This window comes from Natrix helvetica (assembly GCF_964273705.1).
Source record: "Natrix helvetica genome assembly, chromosome: 1".
Lineage (NCBI taxonomy): Eukaryota > Metazoa > Chordata > Lepidosauria > Squamata > Natricidae > Natrix > Natrix helvetica.
The window spans coordinates 75,013,685-75,040,191 of NC_138548.1; the positions used below are offsets into that span (position 1 = coordinate 75,013,685).

At 41.9% G+C, this 26,507-nt stretch overlaps 1 protein-coding gene across 4 annotated transcripts in view; it reads right to left on the bottom strand.

The window, feature by feature from the left end:
• The window catches only part of PCNX1 (pecanex 1), a 109,270-nt gene that overhangs the window by 22,857 nt on the left and 59,906 nt on the right, over positions 1-26,507 (bottom strand). For all 4 annotated transcript variants that reach the window (XM_081934971.1, XM_081934970.1, XM_081934969.1 and 1 more), the window contains 10 exons: positions 24,672-24,763; positions 23,306-23,415; positions 21,695-21,800; positions 16,457-16,549; positions 15,321-15,471; positions 14,197-14,338; positions 7,459-7,636; positions 4,891-4,999; positions 4,544-4,673; positions 3,364-3,422 (listed from right to left, as the gene is read on the bottom strand). In XM_081934971.1, coding sequence (XP_081791097.1) covers positions 3,364-3,422; positions 4,544-4,673; positions 4,891-4,999; positions 7,459-7,636; positions 14,197-14,338; positions 15,321-15,471; positions 16,457-16,549; positions 21,695-21,800; positions 23,306-23,415; positions 24,672-24,763 — 1,170 coding nt within the window. The remainder of the gene's footprint in view (positions 1-3,363; positions 3,423-4,543; positions 4,674-4,890; positions 5,000-7,458; positions 7,637-14,196; positions 14,339-15,320; positions 15,472-16,456; positions 16,550-21,694; positions 21,801-23,305; positions 23,416-24,671; positions 24,764-26,507) is intronic.

Consider the following 26,507-nt stretch of genomic DNA (forward strand, 5'->3'; position numbering starts at 1 on the left):
AATCTACTAGAAACATAAATTTATTTTTACAATTCTATTGAAAAATCAGCCCAAGATATTAAAACAGACTGGGATAAATGATCACTTTAAGAGCTTATAGCTGACTCAACACCTTCTTTTTAGCCATATTATTTCCACTGTAGAAACATTAATGTATGTAGTTCTCTTGGCATCAAGGAAAATTTCTTAGGTGGGGCACCCCAAAAGTGAGAGAGATCAGGAACCATCTCCAGGAACTCAAGATAGTATCCACAGCACTTCTCCATTTTTCTCTACAATAGTACAATACAGAGATAGCCAAAGTAGAAATAAAGTTTGCACTCTTTAGCGCCTAGCATAGAGGATTAACCCTTGCCCCTGGTTAAGGTTAATTATTGTTTTACAGATAGTTCTCTCATCTTTGGATAAACTCTTTTTGAAAAGGGGAATCCTTTTCAAGGATTTGGGCAAGTTGCTAGAATATATCTGGTAGCTTAAATAGGGATTGTGAAAGAGGAATATTCATAAGGACAGCAGAAGAATTTTGGTTTTTTTCTCCCTGAAAAAATAGGAAAAAACATAAAAGAAAGACTATAGATTTATTCAGATAGAAGGGCACAAAAATAGGAAATACTAGTTATAATTTTGAAGCTGCAGTTTAGAAAAATATGGTTCTTTAGTTAGAAAAAAAGATTTTCATCTATTAGTTGAATTCATTTATTACCATGTTTCCCAAAAAATACAACCTGTCCTGAAACTAAAGCCTTGCCACATATTTCTGGTGGGCAAAAATATTACCCCCCCCCTGAAAATAAGCCCCCTGGACAATCCACCCCCTTCGGCCAAGCAGAGCACAGCTCACAGACCTAGCGGTATCCTGAAGGCGCCAGGTCGCGGGAACGAGGTGGGGAGGCAAAGGTGCTCGCGTTGCTTGCTGCTTTTGGGGTACCGCTAGGTCAGTCAGTGGTGCTGTGCCCAGCTGAAGAAGGGGGGGGGTTGCCGGTCAGCTGCTCTCTTACGAGCGGGCTGCCAAAGAGCCGGGCACAGCCTCAGGGTCGAATGGCTGCATTGCGCTGTCGCAGCAGCAACACAGCAGCCATGAAGTGACCATGCTTGGAAGCAGCCGTCCGGCAACCCCCCTTTCCAGCCGGGCACAGCGCCGCTGGCCGACCTAGCGGTGCCCGGAAGGCACCAAGCTACACGGGTGCCTGTTCGCCACCATCCACCTCCCACAGCTCGGCACCTTCGGAATGCCCCTAGGTGAGTGAATGGGGCTCTGCATGGCTGGAGAGGGGGGTTGCGTGAGCGGCTTTTCCGCTCCCCGCTCGCACGACTCGCAGGCTCACGATGTCCTTGGCTAACTCTACAGTACCTGCAGAGCCAGGGCATTTCCGCTGCTGGCACCACCTGCCGCTTGGAGGTTTTTGTTTGCGGCTTTCAAACCACGTAGGACGGATGCCGCTCTGGGAGTACGCTCTATGGTTGTGGGCTGCAGAGCGTACAACCATAGAGCGTACTCCCAGAGCAGCATCCGTCCTCCGTTGTGGCTTCCAAAGCATGGAGGTAGGATACTGCTCTGGGAGTACGTTCTATGGTTGTACGCTACCATAGAGCATACTCCCAGAGCGGCATCCATCCTCCGGGCTTTGAAAGCGGCAAAAAAAAAAAAAAAACGCCAAGTGGCGGGCGGTGCCAACAGCGGAGATGCCTTGGCTCTGCAGGTACTGTAGAGTTAGCCAAGGGCATCGTGAGTCTGCGAGGGGAGACTGTGGGGAGCAGTAAAGTCACTCGCGCAACCCCCTCTCCCGCCATGCAGAGCCCCATTCACTCACCTAGGGGAATTCCAAAAGCGCCGAGCCGCAGGAGACGGAGAGCAGCGAATAGGCGCTTGCGTTGCTTGGTGCCTTCCAGGTACCACTAGGTCGGTCAGTGGTGCTGTACCTGGCTGGAAAGGGGGGTTGCTGGGCGGCTGCTCGTAAGCGTGGTCACCTCATGGCTGCCGTGTTGCTGCTGTGACAGCGCAACACAGCCATTCGACCCTGAGGCTGTGCCCAGCTCTTCAGGAGCCCGCTTGCAAGGAAGCAGCCACCCGGCAACGCAAAAACAATAAGGCCTCCCCTTTAATAAGCCCAAGGCTATATTTCATGGGTCAAAAAATATAAGACCCTGTCGTATTTTCGGGGAAACATGGTAGATCAGGGGTGTCAAACTTAATTTCATTGAGGGATGCATCAGGATTATGTTTGACCTGGGGGGGGGGGGGCTGGGGTGTGTGTGCCCAGGGTGGGTGTGGCTAGCTTCACATCACTCATGTTGGTGGCCCGTGTGCTCTGCCAGTAAAAATGGGCTCCCAAGCTCCATTTTCGGCTGCGATGGCCTCCTACAACCCTCTGCCAGTGAAAACGGAGCTCAGGAGGGTCTTTCTCAAGCTCAGTTTTCGCTAGAAGAGGCACCGTGGGCCAGTTTTTCACTGTTTCCAGGGTGGTCCCATAGGCCAGATCTAAGCACCCCACGGTCTGGATCCAGCCCCCGGGCCTTGAGTTTCACACCCTGTATTAGATGAATACAGAGAGACCTGGACATGACCACAATTGAGCCCCAAATTTCTGTTGTTAAGTGATAAATTTATTAAGTGAATTTTGTCCCATTTTACAACTTCTCTTGCCACAGTTGTCAAGTGAAACATTGCAGTTATCATCGTAGTAAATGGTTATTAAGTGAATCTGGCTTCACCATTGATTTTGTTTGCCAAGAGGTCACAAAAAGAGATCATATGACCCTGGGACACTGTAACCGACATAAATATGAGTCAGTTGTCAAGCACCTGAATTTTATTCAAATGACCATGAGGATCCTGCAACGATCATAAGGGTGAAAAATGGTCATGTCATCTTTCTCAGTGTCGTCGTAACTTTGAAAGGTCACTAAATGAACTGTTGTAAGTTGAGGACTACCTGTAGTATGTATCAAATCATCTAAGAAGACAACTGATAAGGAATATAGATTCAATCATTAACACAATCAATATATTTGAATGATTAAGGAATGTAGTATCTAAGAATTAATTGTATTTGTTGCAAATGAATTTAAAGTAAATTACTAACAATATCTATAAAACAAAATATCCTATTAATATTTATCCTCCATAATACATTTATCAAAGACAGAATCCTAATGTAAAAGCAGGTAAAAGCAGGTAAATACTGTTGCACATACAAAATATACTTATCTATTAGAAAGAGCTCTTCCCCACCTCCTTAAAAGATGCAAAATATCATCTTTCATTGGGTTAATTTTGCTTTCCACCAAAAAAAAGGTACGGACTGAATTGAGCTGTTGCACAATCCACTAAACAGTTCACCTGCCTACTTTTATCAATATTACCTGGGTTTCTGTCAAGCTGAGAGGCCAGTCTTGTGTTTGAGTGGTCCACTCGTTTCGTGCTGAAATAAAGACAAAAAAGTGGAGTTAACTTGTATCCCTGAAATGCCTTGAAATGAAGCACCACAAGGTGCTTACTCTTTTCCTACCATTCTACCTTCCAGACAGAGACTCGTTTTTACATGCCTTATCTTAAAATAAGTATGGGAGAAACTTTTGTAGAATCTGATATACAATAAGGGGCTTCCCCAATTGGTGATTGTCCAAAATATTTGATTCCCTGCTTACAAAACTGAAACAGGGCCAGTGGTGAGTTTCAAATCCAGTTCCAACCGGTACGGTTGGAACGGGGCTGGCGGTGACCTCATGGATGCGGGTAGCACATGTGCACACATGCACGCAGTGCGGACATGCGTCTTAGCGCCTCTGCAACGCTCCATCTACTCCACAGAGCATTGCGTGGGCGCTATACGCGCCATGCGCCTGCGTGGAAGCGCGGAAGCCTTTAAACACCGGTAAGGAGCTTGGGTGGGTGGGTGGGCCCTCCGGAGCACCGTACCGGAACGGTATCAGGTGCTCCGGTACACACGTACCTGGGCATACCACCTGCAACCCACTACTGAACAGGGCGATGAACAGTGCTAGTTCCAGTCATTTGTTTTCTGACAGGAGAGGCTGAGACAGATATGTTTTCTATGTGTGAAAACAGATCCTGTCTGTTTTTCAAAGTTCTGAATGATACTTTCATGAATGTTGTGGCAACCAGAAAGCTAAATTTTACAAATGCCATAAAAATCCATTTTAGGGGGGCATTGCAATAAAGAAATCAAAACATTACTAAAAAGCATGAGAAACCTAGTTAATAACAGTTCTTTAAATTCTGGCAAGACTTGCTAGAAAAACATATCAAAATGAGAACGCCTGGCTGGAAAAAAGCAGATGCATTATTCTTGTGCACTGAGAAACTCAAATCTTTTCCACTCCTTTAAAAATGTATATATTAAATGGAAATATTTGAAGCTCTGTAGTTTCATCCCCTCCCCCCTTAAAACGTTATATATTCAGAATAGTCAGCATCAAGAAAAGAAACATTTGTGACTTTGAGATTTAAAAAAATATTTTAAATTTCAATGCATTACAATACACTATACATGAAAGCCTTGTAAGATTTCGTAACACCTACTTGTAATCTCTCTCCCAGAACTTGACGGGTCTGACATAAGAAGTGATAAATATTGCACTTCCCAAAAAGGGGTTCAATGGGGTAGAAAAAAAGGCAGACACGATTGCCTGGACAAACAGCATTGCAGAATCTACCGGACAATAAAGTTAAGGATGTCATAATCGTTATCTAGATTCTTTATTAGCAGGATAAAGAGAAGCTGGATATTTGTCCCTTATTCTTTTTTCTTACAACACTGAGCATGTAAATTAGTCTTTCCTTTTTGTGATCATTTACTACATATTTTCTCTACTAGGTTTAGATTTCAGGAGATCAAATTAAAGTAAGTTTGAATTTCAAAAGGATACGGGGCACAGCAAATGGTTGGGCGAAAGCATGGAAAGCAGATCCCCATGTGATTTGCCAAGGAGCAATGTAAGTGTACACGAACCTTAGTTTGTAAAAAAGTTCCCAAAGCTACAAAAGAAATCAGAAGAAAATATTTAGAAATATAAGCTCCAGCAAGAGTAGCAACACAGAAGCATAATCGTGCATGGATTTTATCCTCTTGAAGCACGTGCAGAATAATGTCTCCATTAAGGCTTAAGGGAACTTGATTTGAGGAAGCCACCAAGACCTACCACCGCATCCCATGTCTGTGTGTAAGCATGCCCTGTTGAACTGATTAAACACCACTGTCAACAAGCGAAATGAAATGGAATTTTTCTGGGTTCGCTTTTAAAATTCAGGAAAAAAATACCATGACATTGCAAGATTTATTTTACATTGTAAAACTAAAAAAAATTAAAAAGTAGAGTCAATCGTCACTTCTGGAGACTACATGGACGTGCCCATGTATTTTTCTTTACAACAAACCATTTTCTCGGTAGTTTATGTTGGCTTCCTCTGGGATATTTTTTTCTCAAATTCTTAGTTTTTGTCTACTACCCTAAGATATCCTGTTAAATCTCCAATCAAAATTTGTCCAATTATCCAATTTTACTTTACATGTCTAATATGTACAATTTTACTTAGCTTTCTGAGATTAGTCAACATTGACCAAAACGCCTTTATACTTGGTACCATAAAAATTCTGATTTATCCATTTACTTATTAACTCGTGTACAGAAACCTATATGGTCTCTCGGCTAGTAACAAGGCATACATCATACAAAACCACACAGGAAACAATAAAATAATACTTGAAGAAGAATACACGTTGTGCTCACATGACATGCTCACCTATAAACAGTGGTTTCAGCTTAGTAGTTTGTATGAATGCAGCCATTATATTTTATGAATCAAAATTTATGGCTTCGTACATTGCTCAAAATCAGCCAACTATAGTTTATTCAGTGAACCATGGCTAAATGAATAGGAGTTTAATATATATCAGCGGTTCTCAAATAGTGGGGCGCGCCCCCCTGGGGGGACGCGAGGCTCCGTAAAGGGGGGCGCGAAGGCTCCCTTTCCATCTGGGTGCAACGGCGGCGGCGGCGTGGGCGAGGCATAATATATCCCGCCTGGAAGTGGCAGCACTTTGCACTGTGGATTTTCATTGGAGCCGCGGGCTGGAGCTGTGCAAGAAGCCTGCTCGGGCGGGGGTGGGAGGGAGGGAAGCATGGCTGTCCCAGGCTTCCCTCCCTTCCCCCCCCCCCACCCAGCCCAAGCAGACTTTTTGCACAGCTCCAGCCCGCGGCTCTGATGAGTCTCTGAGCAGTCCCCAGCGCTGCCACTTCAAGCCGGGATATATTCTGCCATGCCCTCGGCGGCGTCTTTATGCAGGTAGCTCGCCTCCCCCCCAGCAGCTCCACCGCCAGCATTCCGTCTGGAAGCGGAAGCGCAACAGCCGCTGTTGGGGACGGGACAAAGGGGCGGCGGTCGCCCGATCTTGCCACCGCCACCCCTTCGCCCCTGGTAACGGCGACTGTTGTGCTGCTGCTTCCAGCTGGGATGCTGGAGGAGCTGCTGGCAGGGAGGGAGGGAAGAAGGGGAGGAGGGAGTAAGGATAGACAAGCAAGAGGGAAAGAGGAAAGAAGGCAAGCAGGCAGGAAGGAGGCAGAAGGAAGGAGGGAAGAATGGAACTGGAAGGGAGGCAGGGAAGGAGGGAGGGAGAAAGGAAGGATAGGAGGATAGGGAAAGAGGAAAGAAGGCAGGCAGGCAGGGGGAAAGAGGAAGGAGGGAACTGGAAGGGAGGCAGGAAGGAAGGGAAGGAGGAAGGGAGGGTGGAAGGAAGGATAGACAAGTAAGAGGGAAAGAGGAAAGAAGGCAAGCAGGCAGGAAGGAGGCAGAAGGAAGGAGGGAAGAATGGAACTGGAAGGGAGGCAGGAAAGGAGGGAGGGAGAAAGGAAGGATAGGAGGATAGGGAAAGAGGAAAGAAGGCAGGCAGGCAGAAGGGAGGGAGGTGCAAGGAAGGAAGGAAGCATAGATAAGCAGGAGGGAAAGAAGGCAGGCAGGCAGGGGGAAAGAGGAAGGAGGGAACTGGAAGGGAGGCAGGAAGGAAGGGAAGGAGGAAGGGAGGGTGGAAGGAAGGATAGACAAGTAAGAGGGAAAGAGGAAAGAAAGCATGTGACTACGGTGGGAGACGAGGAAAGACCGGTGTGCTATGTTATGCAGAGGTGTACTTATAACAATTTTATAGACAAATTATACTATTTACAGTCGCGCGGGGGGGGGGGGCAGGCGCGAAATGTTTTCTTCTTCCTAGGGGGGGCATGACAGAAAATAATTAAGCACTGATATATATGAACTAGATCTGTGTTAAAAGGGCCTGCTTGAGCTTTATAAAAGTTCATTGAGCAAGAAGACAGCTCTGCTACACAAAAAGCCTTCCCGCCCTTTGCTCTGGCAGATGTTGAGATGTTCACACTAAGCCAGCTTCTGCCAGTTGCTTGTAACAATATGGGATAGAATGGCGATGCTGTATTTGACTTTACCTTGCTGAAGAGTATGGACATGAAGAACAAGTCTAGCAGCATGGTCTCAGAGAATCGATTGTAATCAAACGTAAAGAAAAGCACTGTAAAAATGATAGTGACATACTGGTAGGTTGGATTGCTAAAAGATGAGCGCAGCAACTTCATACCAGCTATAGTAATCATTAAAGCACCAAGTCTGCAATGGAAAAATACAATTTCAGATGAAATCTGAAGCCAAGGAATTCCCTTAGTTTTCCCTTTAGAAACTCACATTAGTTTCTTCTTGCCTCACTCTCCTCTGCTTGATTAATTTGTTGATTATTCTCAGTGAACTTATTTTCTAAAATTCCTTTTTATTAGATTTCCTAACTCGCAGGATCTTGTTTGGGTTCTCAGCATACCGTATTTTTCGGAGTATTAAGATGCCCTGTAGTATAAGACGCACCAAGGTTTTGAAGAGGCAATTTTTAAAAAAACGTAGGTAGGTAAAAAGAGGGATAGAAAAAGATAAAAAGAGAGAGAAATACAGTAGGTAGGTAGGGAGAGAGAGAGTAGTTAGGTAGGTAGGTAGCTGAAGGGATAGAGAGAAAGAAATAGAGAGAGATAGAGAAACACAGTAGGGAGGGAGGGAGGGAGGGAGTAGGTAGGTAGGTAGGTAGGTAGGTAGGTATAGGGATAGAGAGAGAGAAAGAGAGAGAAATACAGTAGATAGGTAGGGAGAGAGAGTGAGTAGGTAGGTAGAGGGATAGAGAGAGAGAAAGAGAGAGAGAAATACAGTAGATGGGTAGGGAGACAGAGAGAGTAGTTATGTAGGTAGGTAGATAAAGGGATAGAGAGAGAGAGAGAAATAGAGAGAGAGAAATACAGTAGGTAGGTAGGGAGAGAGAGTGTAGGTAGGTAGGTAGAGAGATAGTAGTTAGGTAGTTAGGTAGATAAAGGGATAGAGAGAAATAGAGAGAGATAGAGAAATACAGTAGGTAGGTAGGGAGAGTGTGTGTGTGTGTGTGTGTAGGTAGGTAGGAAGGTAGAGGGATAGAGAGAGAGAAATAGAGAGAGAGAGAGAAATACAGTACAAAAGTAGGTGTTTCTGCTGGCACAGCACTTGATCAATCTAATTCTCTTCAATCAGTTAAAGAGCTTTCCAAAAGGAAAAAAAAGTTTTTGCACTCTGCAAACCTCCCCAAAATGGCCCATTTTTTCACAAAGACGGGCCCGTTTCCTCCCCCCCAAAAGGCATGAATAGCTTTGGGGGAACTTGCAGAGTGCTCAGGGGAGGAAGCAAAAAAAAAAAAAAAACCAGCCCATTTTTCGCAAAAACAGGCCGTTTTTTGTCAAAAAAAATATTGCATGCATAGCCTTGTGGAAGCTTATAGAGTGCTGCTGGGGGCTGGAGAAGGCAAAAACAGCCCGTCTTTTGCTCATTTCTACCCTCCCCAGCCCCCAGGAGCTCTCTGAAAGACTCCATAAGGGTATTGCTATTTTTATTGCTATTAAGGGGTTCCAGGGAGGGGGGGTGGGATAACCAGGCCGGGAGAGGAGCCAGTGCCAGTGCCGGACGGACAGGTGAGTCCGGGAAGGAAGTGAGCGGAGTGGGGGGGGAGAAGGAACAAGTTATTCCAACAGGGGGTTGTTTGATTACAACGGTCGCGGGGAGGGGGGAGATGCGAGGACAAGAGAAGATCACAAGGTCGGTTGGGAGACCATGGCTGCTGGCTACGCCCGGTCGTTTGTACCAACCCCCGCAACCTAGGTGGCCAGGAACTACAGAGCCGGGGCCTGCGGCTGATGCTTTGCAATGCAAGGTCCGTAACCAACAAGGCCCCCCTCATTAATGAGTTGATCTCTGAGGGGGAGCTGGACCTTGCAGGGATAACGGAGACCTGGTTGGGCCACGAGGGTGGTTTACCCCTCGTGGAAATGTGCCCACCAGGTTTCCGTGCATTCCATCAGCCTCGGGCCCTGGGTAAGGGTGGTGGGGTGGCGGTAGTTATACGGGAAGGTCTAGAGCCGAGGGAGTTCACTGTTCCTCAGATATCCGGGTGTGAGTCCCTTGGTGTGAAATGGGGCCCAGGGAGGCAGTTGGGTTTGCTGATTGTATACTTGGCTCCTCGCTATACATCAGCGGCCCTGCCCGAGCTCCTCGAGCTGATCTCGGAGACGGCAGTTGAGATCCCCAAGCTTGTGGTTATGGGGGATTTCAACCTGCCGTCGACGGGAGCAGCATCTGAGGTGGCTCGGGAGTTCATGGCTTCCATGACAGCCATGGGCCTGACCCAATTAATTCAGGGTCCCACACACGAAGGCGGCCACACACTGGACCTTGTTTTTGTATCTGAGCAGTGGACGAGTGATCTGGGTATAGGGGACTTAGTTGTTACACCCCTGTCATGGTCAGATCACTCATGTCTTCAGCTGGACTTCCCTGGCGCTACCCCCCACCGCGAGGAGGCGGGACCAGACGGTCCAAGCTGGTACCGCCCCAAGCACCTGATGGAACTGGATAGGTTCCAGACGGAGCTTGGGCCATTACCTGTAGCCCTGACCCGCGCTCGGTTGGAGGACCTAGCGGCCGCCTGGAATAGGGCAGCGGCTGGGGCCTTGGACCGGGTTGCGCCTTTGCGACCTCTCCTGCGGCAGCGACCCACCCGGGCTCCTTGGTATACCGAGGAGCTGAGGGTGATGAAGCGCCATAGGAGACGTCTAGAGAGCAGGTGGAGGTCCTCACGCTCCGAATCTGATCGAACACAGGTAAGAGCCTATTTACGGACCTACCTTGTGGCATTAAGGGCGGCCAAACGTAGATATTGCGCCGCTCTTATTGCGTCCGCGGATAACCGCCCTGCCGCCCTGTTTAGGGTGACCCGCTCCCTCTTGTCACAGAGGACGCAGGGGGCACCCTTGCAGGGCAGAGCAGAGGAGTTTGGGGAATATCTGCAGGACAAAGTCGCTCAGATCCGGAGCGGATGGGCCCCCCTCAGTGGACCGGACGGGCTGCCAACAGCGAGTCTTGTGAGACCATCCTGGGAGGAGTTTGATTCTGTTGCCCCCGAGGATTTGGATAGGTTGCGTGGATGGCTGCGACCCACCACATGTTTAATGGACCCGTGTCCCTCCTGGTTGGTACTGGCATCTTGGGAGGTGACCCGAGGCTGGCTTCTGGGCCTGGTGAATGCCTCATTGGGTGAGGGATCCTTACCAACTGCCTTGAAGGAGGCGGTGGTGAGGCCCTTACTTAAGAGGCCTTCACTTGACCCAACGGAGCTAGCTAATTACCGTCCAGTCTCCAACCTTCCCTTTCTAGCGAAGGTTGTTGAGAATGTGGTGGCGCAGCAGTTTCCACGACACCTTGACGAATCCGATTATCTAGACTCACGCCAGTCCGGCTTCCGACCCGGGCACAGCACGGAGACAGCCTTGGTCGCGTTGGTCGATGATCTCTGGAGGGCCAGAGATAGAGGTTGTTCCTCTATCCTGGTCCTATTAGACCTCTCGGCGGCTTTTGATACCATCGACCATGGTATCCTATTGCGCCGGTTGGAGGGGATAGGAGTCGGAGGTACCGTTCTGCGGTGGTTCGGCTCCTACCTCTCCGACCGGAAGCAATGTGTGTTGACAGGGGGACAGAGGTCGACCCCGAGGCCACTGACTTGTGGAGTGCCACAGGGGTCGGTCCTCTCGCCTCTCCTGTTCAACACATATGTGAAGCCGCTGGGTGAGATCATCCATGGTTTTGGGGTTGAGTGTCACTTCTACGCTGATGATACTCAGCTGTATATTTCAACCCCAAACCACCCCAACGAGGCTGTCGAAGTGATGTCCCGGTGTTTGGAAGCCGTCGGGGTCTGGATGGGGGACAACAGACTTAAACTCAACCCCTCCAAGACTGAATGGCTGTGGCTACCGGCACCTCGGTTCAGCCAGCTGATTCCATCGCTGGCCATAGGGGGCGAACAATTGCCCCCTGTGGAACGGGCGCGCAATTTGGGCGTCCTCCTTGATGCCCGGCTGTCAATGGATGACCATGTGGCAGCCGTGGCAAGGGGGGCGTTCCACCAGGTTCGCCTGGTGCGCCAATTGCACCCCCTACTGGACCGGGATGCCCTACGCACGGTCACTCATGCGCTGGTGACGTCCCGCCTGGATTACTGCAACGCTCTCTACATGGGGCTGCCCTTGGGACGCGCCCGGAGACTGCAGTTAGTTCAGAACGCAGCCGCGCGGGCTGTGATGGGGAGTACGAGGTACTCCCACGTAACACCTCTCCTGCGCGAGCTGCACTGGCTACCTGTGGTTTTTCGGGTGCGTTAGGTGCTGATTACCATCTTTAAAGTGCTCCATGGCACGGGACCTAGTTACTTGCGGGATCGCATCCTCCCACATACATCCCTGCGGCCAATCCGCTCTCACAGGGAGGGCCTTCTCCAAGTGCCGTCCACTAGGCAATGCCAGCGGGCGACACCAAGGAGTAGGGCCTTCTCTGTGATGGGCCCAACCCTCTGGAATGATCTCCCCCCCGACATTAGAACCACTACTGACCTCCGCTCCTTCCGGCAAAAATTGAAGACTCACCTGTTCCGATTAGCAGGCCTGGCATAATTACAACTGTCCCTCCTGGCAAATGTACTAATAACTGGTTATTTTAGGGGTATTGTTTTTAATTTATTGTGTGTGTTTTAGGGGTTTAAAAACCTATATTTATATATACTGCTTTGTACAGTTCTTTTAATTTCATTTTTAACCTCCTCCATTCCAACTGTACATATTCAATTTTTTATTGTATTTTGATATATTTTGCATGGACTGTACACCGCCCGAGTCCCTTTTGGGAGAGGGGGCGGTCTAGAAGCATGAATAAATAATAATAATAATAATAATAATAATAATAATAATAATAATAATAATAATAATAGTAATAATATGCACGGCCGTTTTGGTGAAGGGGCGGGGCTTCGGAAGGCAAAAAAATGCTGTATTCGGTATATGAAACACACCCAGATTTTCAGCCTCTTTTTTGAGGAAAAAAGGTGCATCTTATACTCCGAAAAATACGGTATGTCTACATTCCAGTTTTGCAATTGATTGTGATGACACTAAAATGACACAATGTATATCTAACAGCAGAATGCCAGCTCCATCCTTTTCTATTTCCTTTGCAACAATATAGGCAAATCTGTTAACAGGCACAATTTGCGCTGCAACTTCAATTTTATCATTTGTGAATACCTATGTATCTAGGTTTATATAAAGCCTTAATCTTACCTAAAGGAATACCCAAATTGCATATTTTTTTTAAAAGTAGAAAGAAAATAAATAAATATAAACTAAATACATACATACAGATGAAAGATATTGCAGTGCAACAGATCACTTTGTGTCTTGGACAAGTGGAATATTCATTCAATCTATGCCTTCATACCAACTCATCAAACTGGAGTCATAAACTTTACTCCCACCTACATTGCATGCATTTTCTCCTTTCTTAAAATGATCTATAGGATTCTCCCCTTTTCCCATTATATACCAATATTCAGTTAATAAGGTAGATTACATAAAAAGGTGGTAATAGGTCTCAAGATCCTGTCATCATATGAAAAGCTTTGCTGCATTAGACAAAAGTATTATCTATGGAGGTAGCTCCGGGCTAGATCCAGCCCAAGTTCTCCTTTCACACCAGATTTGGCCCTCTTCTCTTATGTATTTGGAAAGTCATCTTGATGACAGATAGACAGTCAAATGGATAGGGTTCTGAGTCTTTTTCTATGCTTTTTATGACATTCCATTGTTTTGGACAAAATAAAAGGTAGTATTAGTTCATGCAAATATTAATGTGATATGTCCCAATAATATGGTAGTTTTCAGAAAGCAGAGAAAGTAAAGATTTGGCATCTAAGACACAAGGTGTTGGAAAGGAGGATTTCATGAATCAAGTAGCTTAAACCTGAGAAAGGACAGGTGGGGAGTTTGTGTGGCAGTTTGTAGAGATTTAGGCAAGGAAAAGGCAATAAGAGATTCAAACTTTCCTTCCTAACAGTAAAATAACTTTCACCATGGAAAAATATTACCAAGAGAAAATGTAAGTGTCCTTTCTCTAGAACAGGAGTGTCAAACTTAAGCCCCAGGGACTGGATCCAGGCCCGCCTGGTGCTTAGATCTGGCCCGCAAGGCTGCCCTGAAAACAGCAAAGGACTGGCCCATGGTGCCTCTGCTAGTGAAAACGGAGCTTGGGAGGGCCGCCATCACAGTCAAAAACAGAGCTCACAAGGGCCGCAAACGGCCTTCCTGAACTCCATTTTTGCTGGCAGAGGGTTGCAGGAGGGCATCGCAGCCAAAAACGGAGCTTGGGAGCCCAGTTTTGCTGGCAGAGTGCTCGGGCCACCACAGGCGCCTCCGACATGAATTACACCGAGCTATGCCCATGCCCACCCTGGCCATGCCCACCACGGCCCCCCGAGGTCAAACACAACCCTGAGGTGGCCCTCAATAAAATAGAGTTTGACACCCCTGCTCTAGAAGAACTATCTATCTGCCATCAACTTTAACTTGAATTTCTATAGTGAGTAGGAATTTGAATCCAATGGCTTGAATGAGACCTTCTTATTCTACAGTTGCATGAGAGACACTAGAGCATTCCTAGTGCTGAGGATGATGAAAGGTTATACAATGGGGAAGTGAAAACAGAAACAAAGCTCCCAAACAGACTTTTTTTTTTCAAAATGCTAATCATAATTAAAACAAAAGTAAAATAAATCTACTTACTCTGCATCTAATCTCTTTGGACTAGCAATAGCCTTTGCACTGCTGCTGAGTTCATTGAGGACTACCAAGGGATAGATTATATTTTTCTCCACAAAAAGAAGCCATATATGAGCTTTCTCAAACCACATAACATGTGCAGCATCTAAGAAGTCAAAGAGCACATTCTGAAATCAAGTATTTCTGGAGTATGCATTTAATATCAAACTCAACTCTAATACCTCTAACAGAGCATCCCTAAGATAGCTGAACTGTCTTTCTTTATAGATAGAAGAATAAGGTTTCTATGGCAAAAAGAAAACAACTAGCATGTAGCAATAGCACTTATACAGCTTTACAATGCTTTACAGCCCTCTCTACAGAGTCAGCATATTCCCCCCAACAATTTGGGTCCTCATTTTATCGACCTTGGAAGAATGGAAGGCTGAGTCAACCTTGAGCCTGGTGAGATTTGAACCGCCAAAGTGCAGGCAACCTGCAGTCAGCAGAAGTAGCCTACAGTACTGCACTCTAACCACTGTGCCACTACGGCTCAGGTAATATAACTGTAGATAAAAATTTTAATAAATGCAGCTTAACTCAAATATGTGTGTGTGTGTGTGTCTATCTATCTAAATTATGTATATATATTTGTGTTACAACCCCTGGTATGCCTAAATATGGGAGGAAGGTCACTACTCCCTCTTTCTGTCCTTCGGCTCATCACAGAAGACCATGCAGGCAGAAAACCATATTTTTATTTTTAATGTTGCCTTTTTATATTATATATATATTATATTTATATTATATCCTGCCTAAGATATAATACAGCCCAGGTTCAAATCCCAGTAAGGGTATGGCTAGCTGATGAGAGCTAATTAGCTCGAAATAGATCTATACTAGTCTCCCTTTATTTATTTATCAGTACAAATACAACACACACAAACACACAAACACACACATATATACACACACATACATACATACATATCAAATATGTATTATAGATGATAGATAGATAGATAGATAGATAGATAGATAGATAGATAGATAGATAGATAGATAGATGATATAGATATATAATCTCAATATATTTAGTGATAATGCAACCAATATTTAGTTAATCTATTACAAATTGTACTACTTACTGCGGACTTCAAATTGATAGTATTCCTTGGTTTTCAGCAATGGATGAGAAAAACAGTGCCATGGGAGCTGTTTTCGGAGCTGAGGCAGCACATAATGAGTCATAAATCCTATTAATCCCACCAATGCATACAAAACGTAACTTAAAACAGGCTAAAAGAAAATTTTAAGAAAAAAAAAAGTCAAAATCAGGTAAATATAATAATCCCTTTCAGAATTGTGTTACTTTATTTACTTTATTTCATTGTAAATAACAGTTCTGATTAAAAAGCTATCTTCTCCTCTGCTTAATCTTATCAACAAACATTGTATGTCAGAACATATCAGAAACACACGATGTAGTCCCCTATTGGATCCTAGTTGCTTCCCTTGATTAAATGTATATCAGTTTACGGGAATATGGTACCAACTGAAGAAAAATGGCAATAGAATTCTGTATTTTCCCTTTAAATGCTATACTTTAAATGCAGAATATTATACTGCATGTTATTATTGGAATTAAATTCTGCTTTTTGTCCAGGATTGGAACACTCCTTCTTATGTATTTTCTCACTTATCCTTTGAGAAAAATATTGGTGTCCTAAAATGAGCTTCTCTGGATGAATATGATTAAAATCTAGACTCTTCTCCAACTCCTTAACCACTGAATTTGCTGGAGGTTTATCATTTAGTCGCCACCCCCTGATAGTATTTGCATTTTATGGCATGTGTATCAGACAAAACAAAAACAAACAAAATGAGATTCTGGTCTGTTCAGACAGCATAGCTTCAGTACATCATGGTTTTTAGCATTCCAAGTTTCCATGTTTACTCATATACCAGACACATCAGTCTGCTCTGGAAAAAGTTGCACAAGTAGGAACATGCAGAAATGAGAGAATTTTCTAACCATAGGCTACCTCATATCCTTCCCATCTTACTTAAAATTCTTAAGATAGTAATGAGGACTAGCTGGAATAAACCCGGTAGCACTTAAAGCAAGAAAAAAAAAACCGAGGCATACATAGAGTCAATGTGATATGGCTGAACCTAGAAACAAGTTTTCCATGTGGTTAAGCAATCCAAAAATATCCAAGAAAGATTTATAAAAGAAATGTGTGTCATGATTTTTTTAGTGGACAGCAGAAATAAATCTTACCTGCAATACTGTGAACCCTGTGCTGACATGGATTGCAAAATAAAGTACACCAATTACTACACAAACAACAAGATCAGACTGCAAACGTTCATTCTACAAAGAAGAAAAAAACAATGCATCTGCATGTCAAGAAGGTTCTATAAAATTTCCACATTTTTATTACTCACATGGTTATTTTGAAGACAGTTTTAGAATACAGTGTTGCAATTAGTATTTAGAGAGTCTACTCCCCACCCACAGTTTGTATTGACATATTTGTGGAATTTTAGTTTAGGTGATCAGGTGACTTGCCAAGCTATACAGAGATAATTTTTAAAACAATTGTTAGAACACAGTATCATAAATCTTAGCATAGTCTGAGCAAATCATTTCAACACCTGAATTGTATGTGTGTGTGTGTGTATCTTTGGCACAGAGTATTATCATAGCAATAATAATAATAATAATAATAATAATAATAATAACAACAACAACAACAACAACAGCAGCAACAACAAGCACCAACAGATAGTGCTCAATTAGATGAGAAAATAAAGCATCAAATGGAAGATGCTGAAAGAACACGTTTGCCAAAGCTGAACAAAGTGAACCAGAAAAAATTGAGAATTGTACTAAAAAAGGTCAATGAGACTGTGCAAACCATTTGAACCACTATATTAGTTGAAAGAAACCAGATGATGTATGCAGCAGCCTTCATAACTAGCAAAGAATTGGGTTTGAAAATACAAAAGAACTAAAGAGGCAAGAAGAGGAAGCGTAAGTGGAAAATTTGGTTGGAATGGAAGATCAAAAAATTTCGTGGAGACTTGAGCAACTTGAAGAACCTAAGGCAAAGTCAGCTAAAGAACAAGCAGGTCAAAAGCAGCCTGGAAGCATGATACAATTTGAAGAGCTGAAACAGAGGGTTGTTGCCATTGCTGAAAAGATTAAACAGTATGAAAATCGAGTAACTCAGTTCAAGGGAAATTCACAGTTCAGAGCAAATCAGCACCAGTTTTATAAGAGCTTAGGAAGTTGAGATGGAGTAACAACAAATGAAAGGCCTGATAAAGTGAAAGCTCTGAAATTCTGGAAGTGTTTGTGGGAAAACAACAAGAAGCACAACAGAAATGCAAAATAGATCAAGCAGGTTGAGGATTCTATTAAAGTGCATAAAATAGTTTGACTCCCTCTTCTTTGTGGCAACCTCTGAGATATTGGAATAATGCTATCATGTCTCCCCTAGTCCTTCTTTCTCTTAAGCTAAACATACCCAGAACGGTTGCAGGAACTGGGTATGTTTAGCTTAAGAGAAAGAAGGACTAGGGGAGACATGATAGCATTATTCCAATATCTCAGAGGTTGCCACAAAGAAGAGGGAGTCAAACTATTCTCCAAAGCACCTGAGGGTAGAACAAGAAGCAATGGGTGGAAACTAACGAAGGAGAGAAGCAACTTAGAACTGAGGAGAAATTTCCTGACAGTGAGAACAATTAATCAGTGGAACAGCTTGCCTCCAGAAGTTGTGAATGCCCAACACTGGAAGTCTTTAAGAAGATGTTGGATAGCTATTTGTCTGAAATGGTATAGGGTTTCCTGCCTAGGCAGGGGGTTGGACTAGAAGACCTCCAAGGTCCCTTCCAACTCTACTATTGTATTGTATTGTATAGAAGATGTGAAAATAACAAAAGAAATGGTGCAAAGGCAGTCAAGAAAAGTGAAGAATTGGAGTGCACCTGGACCAGATGAGCTACATGGCTTCTGGCTAAAGGCACTTACAAGTTTGCACGAAAGATTGGCAGCCCAAATGAACCAGATCTTAAAAACACCTGACTAATGGATGACAACCTGAAGGGCATTTTTGATCAAAAAAGAAAAGAAAAAGAAAAGGACCCTGGAAACTATAGGCCAATCACCTGTTTGCCACAACATACAAGCTCCTTACTGGTATCATTGCAAACCAAATTTACGGATACTTGGAAAGAAATGACTTGCTTCCTGTAGAACAGAAAGGATGCTGCAAAAATTCAAGAGGAACAAAGGACCAACTGCTGATTGACAAGCTAATCCTAAAGAATTCAAAGAAAAGACGAACCAAGCTGTTCATGGCTTGGATAGACTATAAGAAAGTGTTTGATTCAGTTCCCCACAGCTGGATCAAGAAATGTCTGAAAATCTTTGGCATTAGCAGCAACATACAAAAATTCATGTAAACTTCAATGAACCTCTGGAAAACGAAGCTTATGGCTAATGGAGAAGAACTAGGTGAAGTTGAAATTAAAAGAGGCATTTTCCAGGGTGATTCCCTTTCACCCCTACTTTTTATACTCTCAATGCTACCACTGACAATCATTTTGAAGTAGGTGAATTGTGGATACGAACTTGCAAAGAAAGGACTGAAAATTTCACACTTGGTGTACATGGATGATTTGAAGGTGTTTGGCAAAACAAAAGCTGAACTGAATTTATTAATTGAAAGGACAAAAGAATTTAGCCAAGACATTGGTATGCAGTTTGGAATTGACAAATGTGCAACAATGGCAACCAAGGCAGGCAAGGTCCTAGAAGATGATGGAATACAACTTGAGAATGAAGAAATGATAAAGGCAGTAAAACCAGAAGAAGGCTACAATACTTGGGGATTTTAGAGGCCTCTGACTTAATGCATAATAAAGTCAAGGAATTAACCTCAGCCAAGTACATTCGACGAATTCGCAAGATATAAAATCCAAACTGAGTGGAGGAAACATCATAAAAGCCATAAATACCTCTGCTATACCTGTAATTTGATACTCTGCAGGAATAATTGACTGGACCCAGATGGAGTTGGACAATTTGGACAGAAAAGCAAGGAAGCTTATGACAATGTATCATGCTTTGCACCCTAAAAGTGATATTGACCTATTATATCTACCAAGAGCAGAGAGTGGGCGAGGACTCCTACAAGTAAAGCAGACTGTGGAAGAAGGAAGACACAGCTTGAATGATTACATCCAGAAAAGTGAAGAACCAATGATTAAGGAAGTAAATAAAGGAGACCTTTTGAATACAACTAAGTCAAAAGTTGAATATAAGAAAGAAGTAATTGAGAAGCGAACTGAAAATTGGAAAAGCAAAGCTATGCATGGCCAATACTTGAAAAGTATTGAAGGCAAAGCTGACCAAAAGCTAACTTGGAACTGGTTAAGATCAGGAGTACTGAAAAAAGAAACAGAAGGCTTTATTTTGGCAGCTCAAGAACAAGCCTTAGCCACAAACTGCAGGAAGGCAAAAATTCAACATATTACCACCAACAGCAAATGTCGCCTCTGTAATGAGAAAGATGAAATAGTTGACCACATGATCAGTGGGTGCAGCAAAATTTCACAAACTGACTATCTACAACACCATGGTCGCATTGCTAAGATCATTTACTGGAAATTGTGCCAAAAGTTTGGATTTGAGTACAGCAAAAACCACTGGAACCATCAGGTTGAGAAGGTTCTAGAGAATGAAAAAGTCAAGATCTTATGGGACTTCAGAATTCAGACTGACAGGCATGTGGCCTACAACACACCTGACATAACAATAGTTGAAAAGAAAAAAGTATGGTTCTTTGACATTGCAATACCTGGTGATGCACGAATTGAAGATAAACAGCAAGAAAAAATCACAAAGTACTGGGACTTGCAAATTGAAGTTGAGCGACTGTGGAAAAAGAAATTGTGTGTTGTCCTGATTGTAATTGGAGCCCTTGGAGCAATACCTAAAGGGTTACCTCGCTATTTAGAAATTCTAAATCTACCTGACTTGAACATTCTGATTCTACAAAAAACCACCCTACTTGGAACAACTTAAATCCTCCGAAGTTTCCTTAACAGTTCCTAGGTCCTTGGTTAGGATTCGAGCTGTTGAACTACCAACCAGCCCCAAAGACTGTGAATCTCACCAAAGATTAACATAATAATAATAATAATAATAATAATAATAATAATAATGATGATGATGATGATGATGATGATGATGATGATGTCCATGTGATAAGTAATTATTTTTTAGCTTACTTGTTTTCATCACGTTTAACTATAACCAGTGCAGCCCAATGTTCTCCAAAACTAATGATTAGCTTCTCCTATTAATACGCAGGTATTCTGGCTCATTCTTCCATGGTGAATCACTTCCACTGAATGGCATTTGTAGGTTTTTTTACATTACTTGCTTACTTCAGGTCCCACGTAATATTTCAATTAGATTTAGGTCAGCACTTTGACAGTGAGTTTGTTCTTCCTCCATTATTGTGTAAATTTCTTTGTATATTTGGAATCATTGACTTTTTGTATGATCTACTTGTGCCTTACTTCAATTTTAGCTGGCAGACAGATATCTAATCTTTTCCTGTAGAATTCACTAAGAGGATCAAAACTCTTGCTTCCTTCAAGACTGGCAAGTCATTTAGGTCCTGAGGAAGCAAAGCATCCCAAAGCTGTGGCACTACCAGCTCTGCACTTGACTAATGGTACAAAGTTCTTACAGCAGAATGTATTGTTTGATTCAATATAATAAATATAATGTAAATATAATAACATAGAGAAGTCTAAAAAGTTCCAATTCTGATTTGGTGGCAAAGATATGCAAATGTTTAGATATTCTGAAATAATCAAACATTATTTTTATAGAACTGTAGACATAGAAGCTGCACATTGGGATGTCCCCCAAATGTTGTGGACTCCCTGTCCCATTTGTGTCAGAAGCACTGTTTAAGGCACTTCCTGGTTGAAAGGATTAGTCGGTGACATCACCATTGCCTGGGGGATGCCTGGGGGGGGGGGGGCTCTTTTCATGTCCCCATCAAGGAGCTGAAGCAAATGACTGGAGCTCACCACACTATGCAGCAGTACATGGATCTTGACCGCAGATGTTGCTAACTTCCAACCTGGCATGAACCACACATTTTAATGTTCTGGATTGTGTCTCCCACAAATTCCAGATGAGCAATGATCATTATTAATAGTTCTGGAAGTTTCCCCTGTTCATGAAACGTATTAATCTTTCTCTAGTCTTATACTATAGATTTGGCTTATTTATAACAGACAGTAGCATTGTTCATATTACTGAAATATAACTGTATACAACATTGAAACACCTATAAATATTAGACTACGACTAAGATGATTATTCCTAAATATTCCAGAAATATATCAACTATTTAGCTCAAAAATGTAGTCTCATAATAGCAAACGTATGAGAATTATTAGTAATTTGAACTATGTTACAACTTACCACTGAGTTTCTAAGCTTTTCGGGCAAGGGATCTTTGACTTCAGATAATGGATCTTCTGGGTTTTTATCTTCTGAAGTAGGAAAAAGCTTTGATTGCACTAAAGAGCTAAAGTAAATACTTGTTTTAAACAAAGTTTTAACAGAAAAGAACTGCATTATTCATTACTGTATTCTAAGCAAATCTAAAGCATCCCTTTCAGTTTAACAGAAAATGAGCATTCCTTTTTTGATAAAACAAATGGTATCTATCAAAAGAGCTCTATCACTCTTTGATATCCCCACTGTCTGGATATTTTCATAATGCTGTAGATCTTGTGATAAAATATTATAAATTGTTTCTGTATATCCTCTACAGCAAGTTGCCAATCATTCATGGTTTCATTGAAATAGCTAAAATTTGAAAATGTAAATGAATGTTACCATTTAACTATTACACATTTACCTTTTGGAAATCATCAGAAATGTTTCAGTTCAATATGTCAAACTATCTGTACTAAAGTACTTTGTGTAATTTTTAGCTGACTATTCTTATGCAAATAATTCCTACAATGCTCTGACCGCGTCTTAAATTTATTTATTTATTTAGAAGATTTATATCACTGCCCATCTTAAGTAACCCTGGGCAGCTCACAACTTTTAAAACAAAGTTATTAAATATTGTTTTATGACGGGAAATAATGATAAAAACAGTAAAGCAGTAAACAAAAAATCTGTGCCTTAATCATCTCCTTAGGATACCCCATGGTAGGCTCCAGTTGCCCATATTCCAAACTATCTATCCATGCAGTTTTAGGAGAGGGACTGTTTGAACCAGGGGGAGGCGTCAAATAGGGACTTAGTCTAGAATCTCTATGTAGGCACAAGAAGGCAAAGTCCAAATCCTCCTTGAATGCCACTGAACTTTATCTAACCTCACCCAGGTGCAAACAGTGTGAGAAAATCCCTGTGTAGAGGCTTGAGCAATAAAACAGTTAATTGAACTCTTCAAAAGTGGGTTGTTTGTTTATGCCTGACAATAATACAATCCTATCCCAGCACCTTGGTAAAATGGTAAAATGCCAGGTCTTAATTTGTTACAAAAGGCTAGAAGGATGGGCACCTATCAAATTGCTGAGGGGAGGGTGTTCCAGAAGGTAGGGGCAATCACAGAAAAGGCATGCTTCCGATGTCCCACTAGATGACAAGCTTTCAGGGAAGGGACCAGGAGCGTGCCTACCCTATCTGATCTCGTGGAATGAGCAGATATTCTTAGGGAGAGGTGATCCTACATATAACTAGGTCCTGTGCCATACAAAGCGCATTGCAAAAATGCAACTAGGAAGTGACTAAGGCATTAGTGACCATGAGAAAGGCCTTTCAAGGCTTTTATATATACAAATGCTTCAGAATCATCAAAGTTTATGGCAATGATCAGAGTAACCTGGCATTTTTAAGGAAGAAATTTCAATGCAGCAAATTCCAATCCTATATCTATTTACTAGTAGTTCCAAGTGAGTTAAGGTAACTTATTCATAGAAGTAGATTTAGGCTTTTAAAAAATTGATTTCTTCTATATTTCTCAATCTGAGAAACAAAATTGATGTAATATAGGAACAGGAAGACATCACTTACAAAAGGACAGAAGGATCACTACTTTGTCGGCTGAGATGATAGGAAATTGCCACTAATGTACCACAGAATACTGAAAAAAGCACTGGAATATGTTGGCCATCCCAAGAATCCTGTAGATAAATATGTATTCCCTTATCAGAATGATTAAGTCACGTTATAGTATAAAACATCATTTTTATTTTAAAATTGTTAGAAATTCTGTATTAAAAATAAGTAACATCAATTGCATAGTGGTAAACCATAAAATTATTTTAAACTTGCTTTTTGATTAATACAAAACAAAGTAATGAAATGTAAATGTCTATGGAGACTCTCAATCATCCAGTCATGGTTGTTCCAAAGGTGCTTTTTCCCAAAAGCAACTGGACTTTCTTGAATTTTTTTTCCTTTGAAAATGTTTTGCTTCACATCCTAGAAGCTTCTTCAGTTCTGGTGAAGGGAAGTAAGAAGCTTCTTGGATGGGAAGCAAAATGTTTTCAAAGCAAAAACCAAGAAGTCCAGTTGCCTTTTGGGAAAAGCTCCATGGGGATAATGAAATGTAATCATAAAATATTCCAACTCCAGTGATTCAGCAGTCATAGAATTCCAACTGAGAGCTCTGAAACAAGGCACAAAAAGGACATGCACGGTCAGTCACGAGGAGCTATATATACAGGGTGAAAGGATAATAAATGACCACAACTTCTGCTTTTCAGCAATTTATATTCAACAAGCATTTTCTCTAAATCTGGAGACCCCTGTAGCCATGTCTATACATCTGCTGTATGAAGCTCCTGTTAAAATTAGGATATGAATCTGCTATTTTTGAAAAATTTTCCATGTTATAAAAAAGAAGAATGAAGCAGTATATTTCCATATGGTCCAGATTCTTAAGATTCAGAATGTAAAATTTAGAATTCTAAATTAATTAAATTAAATTATTAATCAATGATCAACATTAAGAATTTAGCAGATTAAGGGCTAAATTAATTCTGTCTGCAGTTTTTTCCTTCTTTTTTGCCAGGTTTAATTTATTGTAATAGTCACAATATGCCTAGAGAAAAAGAGAGAAATATTTTTTTTCTCACTATAAATCATTATTGCATTTTTTTCTTTATAGTGTTGTAGTTCTTTGTATTACAGTATTATAAAATAATAATACTATCACACTGAATTTTCTTATACAAAGAGGTGAGCTTTTTGTCCGCACCTTGAAGCTATTTCAAATTAGTTTTATTGGAAGATCGCGGGTTTCTGTATTGTATGAAAAACAATGATGTTATCTCCATGTACGGTATAAAACCATGAAATCAAATGATAACTGCATTTATCCATTTTACAAAAAAACCAGACTGTATAAAAATATAGCACTGATGCTACTACTCACCTTTAGGGCCCCATAACACAATCCATATAATAACGCTACGGCCACAATACTACAAATAAAACTGTAGAGTGCTGCAAGGAGGCTTGTCGTGGCTAGATAATAATATGACAATAAAGAATAATTTAAAAAATGAACAAAAACTATCTTGATGTAAAAATTAAGCATTCATTATTCTGAAGTTTGTTTTAAGTATGGTCTTTGGGTATAATTTTTTTTTTAATGAATTTGATGTAGGACGAGGGAAGGACACAGGCCAAGCACTCTAGTGTAGGAAACAGTTTATTATGCATAAGGACCGAACAAAGAGAAAACAGCTTGTCCGGACCCCGAATGATTATCATAAACAGGGTTTTATACCCCACATTACGTATACAGTTGCTGATTGTTACATTTGACATATAAGGTATGATAAGGAACTGAAAGCGCTTATTACCGTAAGGGACAGAAAGGAAAAAGGGAGGGGGCCATATGCATCCGATGAATTATGTTAACTATAATGTTTTAAGGGAGGAAAAGGAGAACAAACTAGCAAAGAGGATACATTCGTCTGGGTCAGCTTGCCTTGTTGCAGATAAAAATAATCATTAGTCATGTCAGCAATTCTTACAAGAAAGGAAATAAGGTTTTGGACTTGATCAGACTTTTTCGGGCCTGCAGCCTTCAGCCTGGTTGTTAGACCTGAACCAAAGCTTTAGCCTATCCCAAATTCATTTTCAGGAAATATGTTTTCGCACCTTCTTAGTTTTATCAAATATAAATTATTATTACTTCTCAAATAATATAGCGGTAGTCCTCGATTTGCAGCAGTCCGTTTAGTGATCGTTCCAAGTTATAGCAGCATTAAAACCGTTTTTAACACCATTTTCCACACTCATGACTGTTACAAGCATCCCCACGGTCAAGTAATCAAAATTCAGATGCTTGATAACTGACTCATATTTATGACAGTTGCCGTGTCCTGGGATCATGGGATTACCTTTTGCAACCTTTTGACAAGCAAAGTCAATGGAAAAGCCAGATTCACTTAACAACCACGTAACTAACGTTAACAACTGCAAATATTCATTTAATAATTTTGGCAAGATAGATCAAAAAATGGGGCAAACATCACTTAACAAATGTCTCACTTAGCAACAGAAATGTTGGGCTCAACTGTGGTTGTAAGTTGAGGACTATCTGTATTCTTAATAGAAGCACTATAATTTGAAGAGATTTCTGGAATTCTGGAGAATTCATCAGATCATGTATAACATTATTCTGGTGCATGAAAAGTGCCTATCCATTTTTTGTTTGTTTGTTAGCAAATCTTGAGATATTGCTCTCAAATGAATCAATTGCTTGGTTAGAGCTGGGACAATGAAGAGCAGACATAATGCCAAAAGAGAACTAGGTTGCTGCAGTGGTTAAGGCACAAGTTAGAAACCATAACACTGTGAGTTCTAACCCTATCTTAGACACAAAGCTAGTAGCGTGACTTTGGGACAGTCATTCTCTTTTAATCCCAGGAAGAAGGCAATGGCAAACCACTTCCAAATATCTTGCAAAGAAAAGTACAGGGACTGGCAATGCCTAAAGTCAAAAGGGACTTGAAAGTGTGCATGTGCCTGCATGTGTGCAGGTACACATATACACAATATCAAAACGAAATTTGGCATAGAACAGCAAAATTCAAGTGAACCCCGACTTATGCATTTCATCCTTAACTTTCCTAACTTGTAGCAGACCACAGTCTACTTTTATATTACAATTGATTTTGTTATGGTTTCCCTTTTTGCCTCCCAGCTGAGTACTGTAGAGAAAAAAAAAACAAATAAAACCATGAATAAAACCAATGAA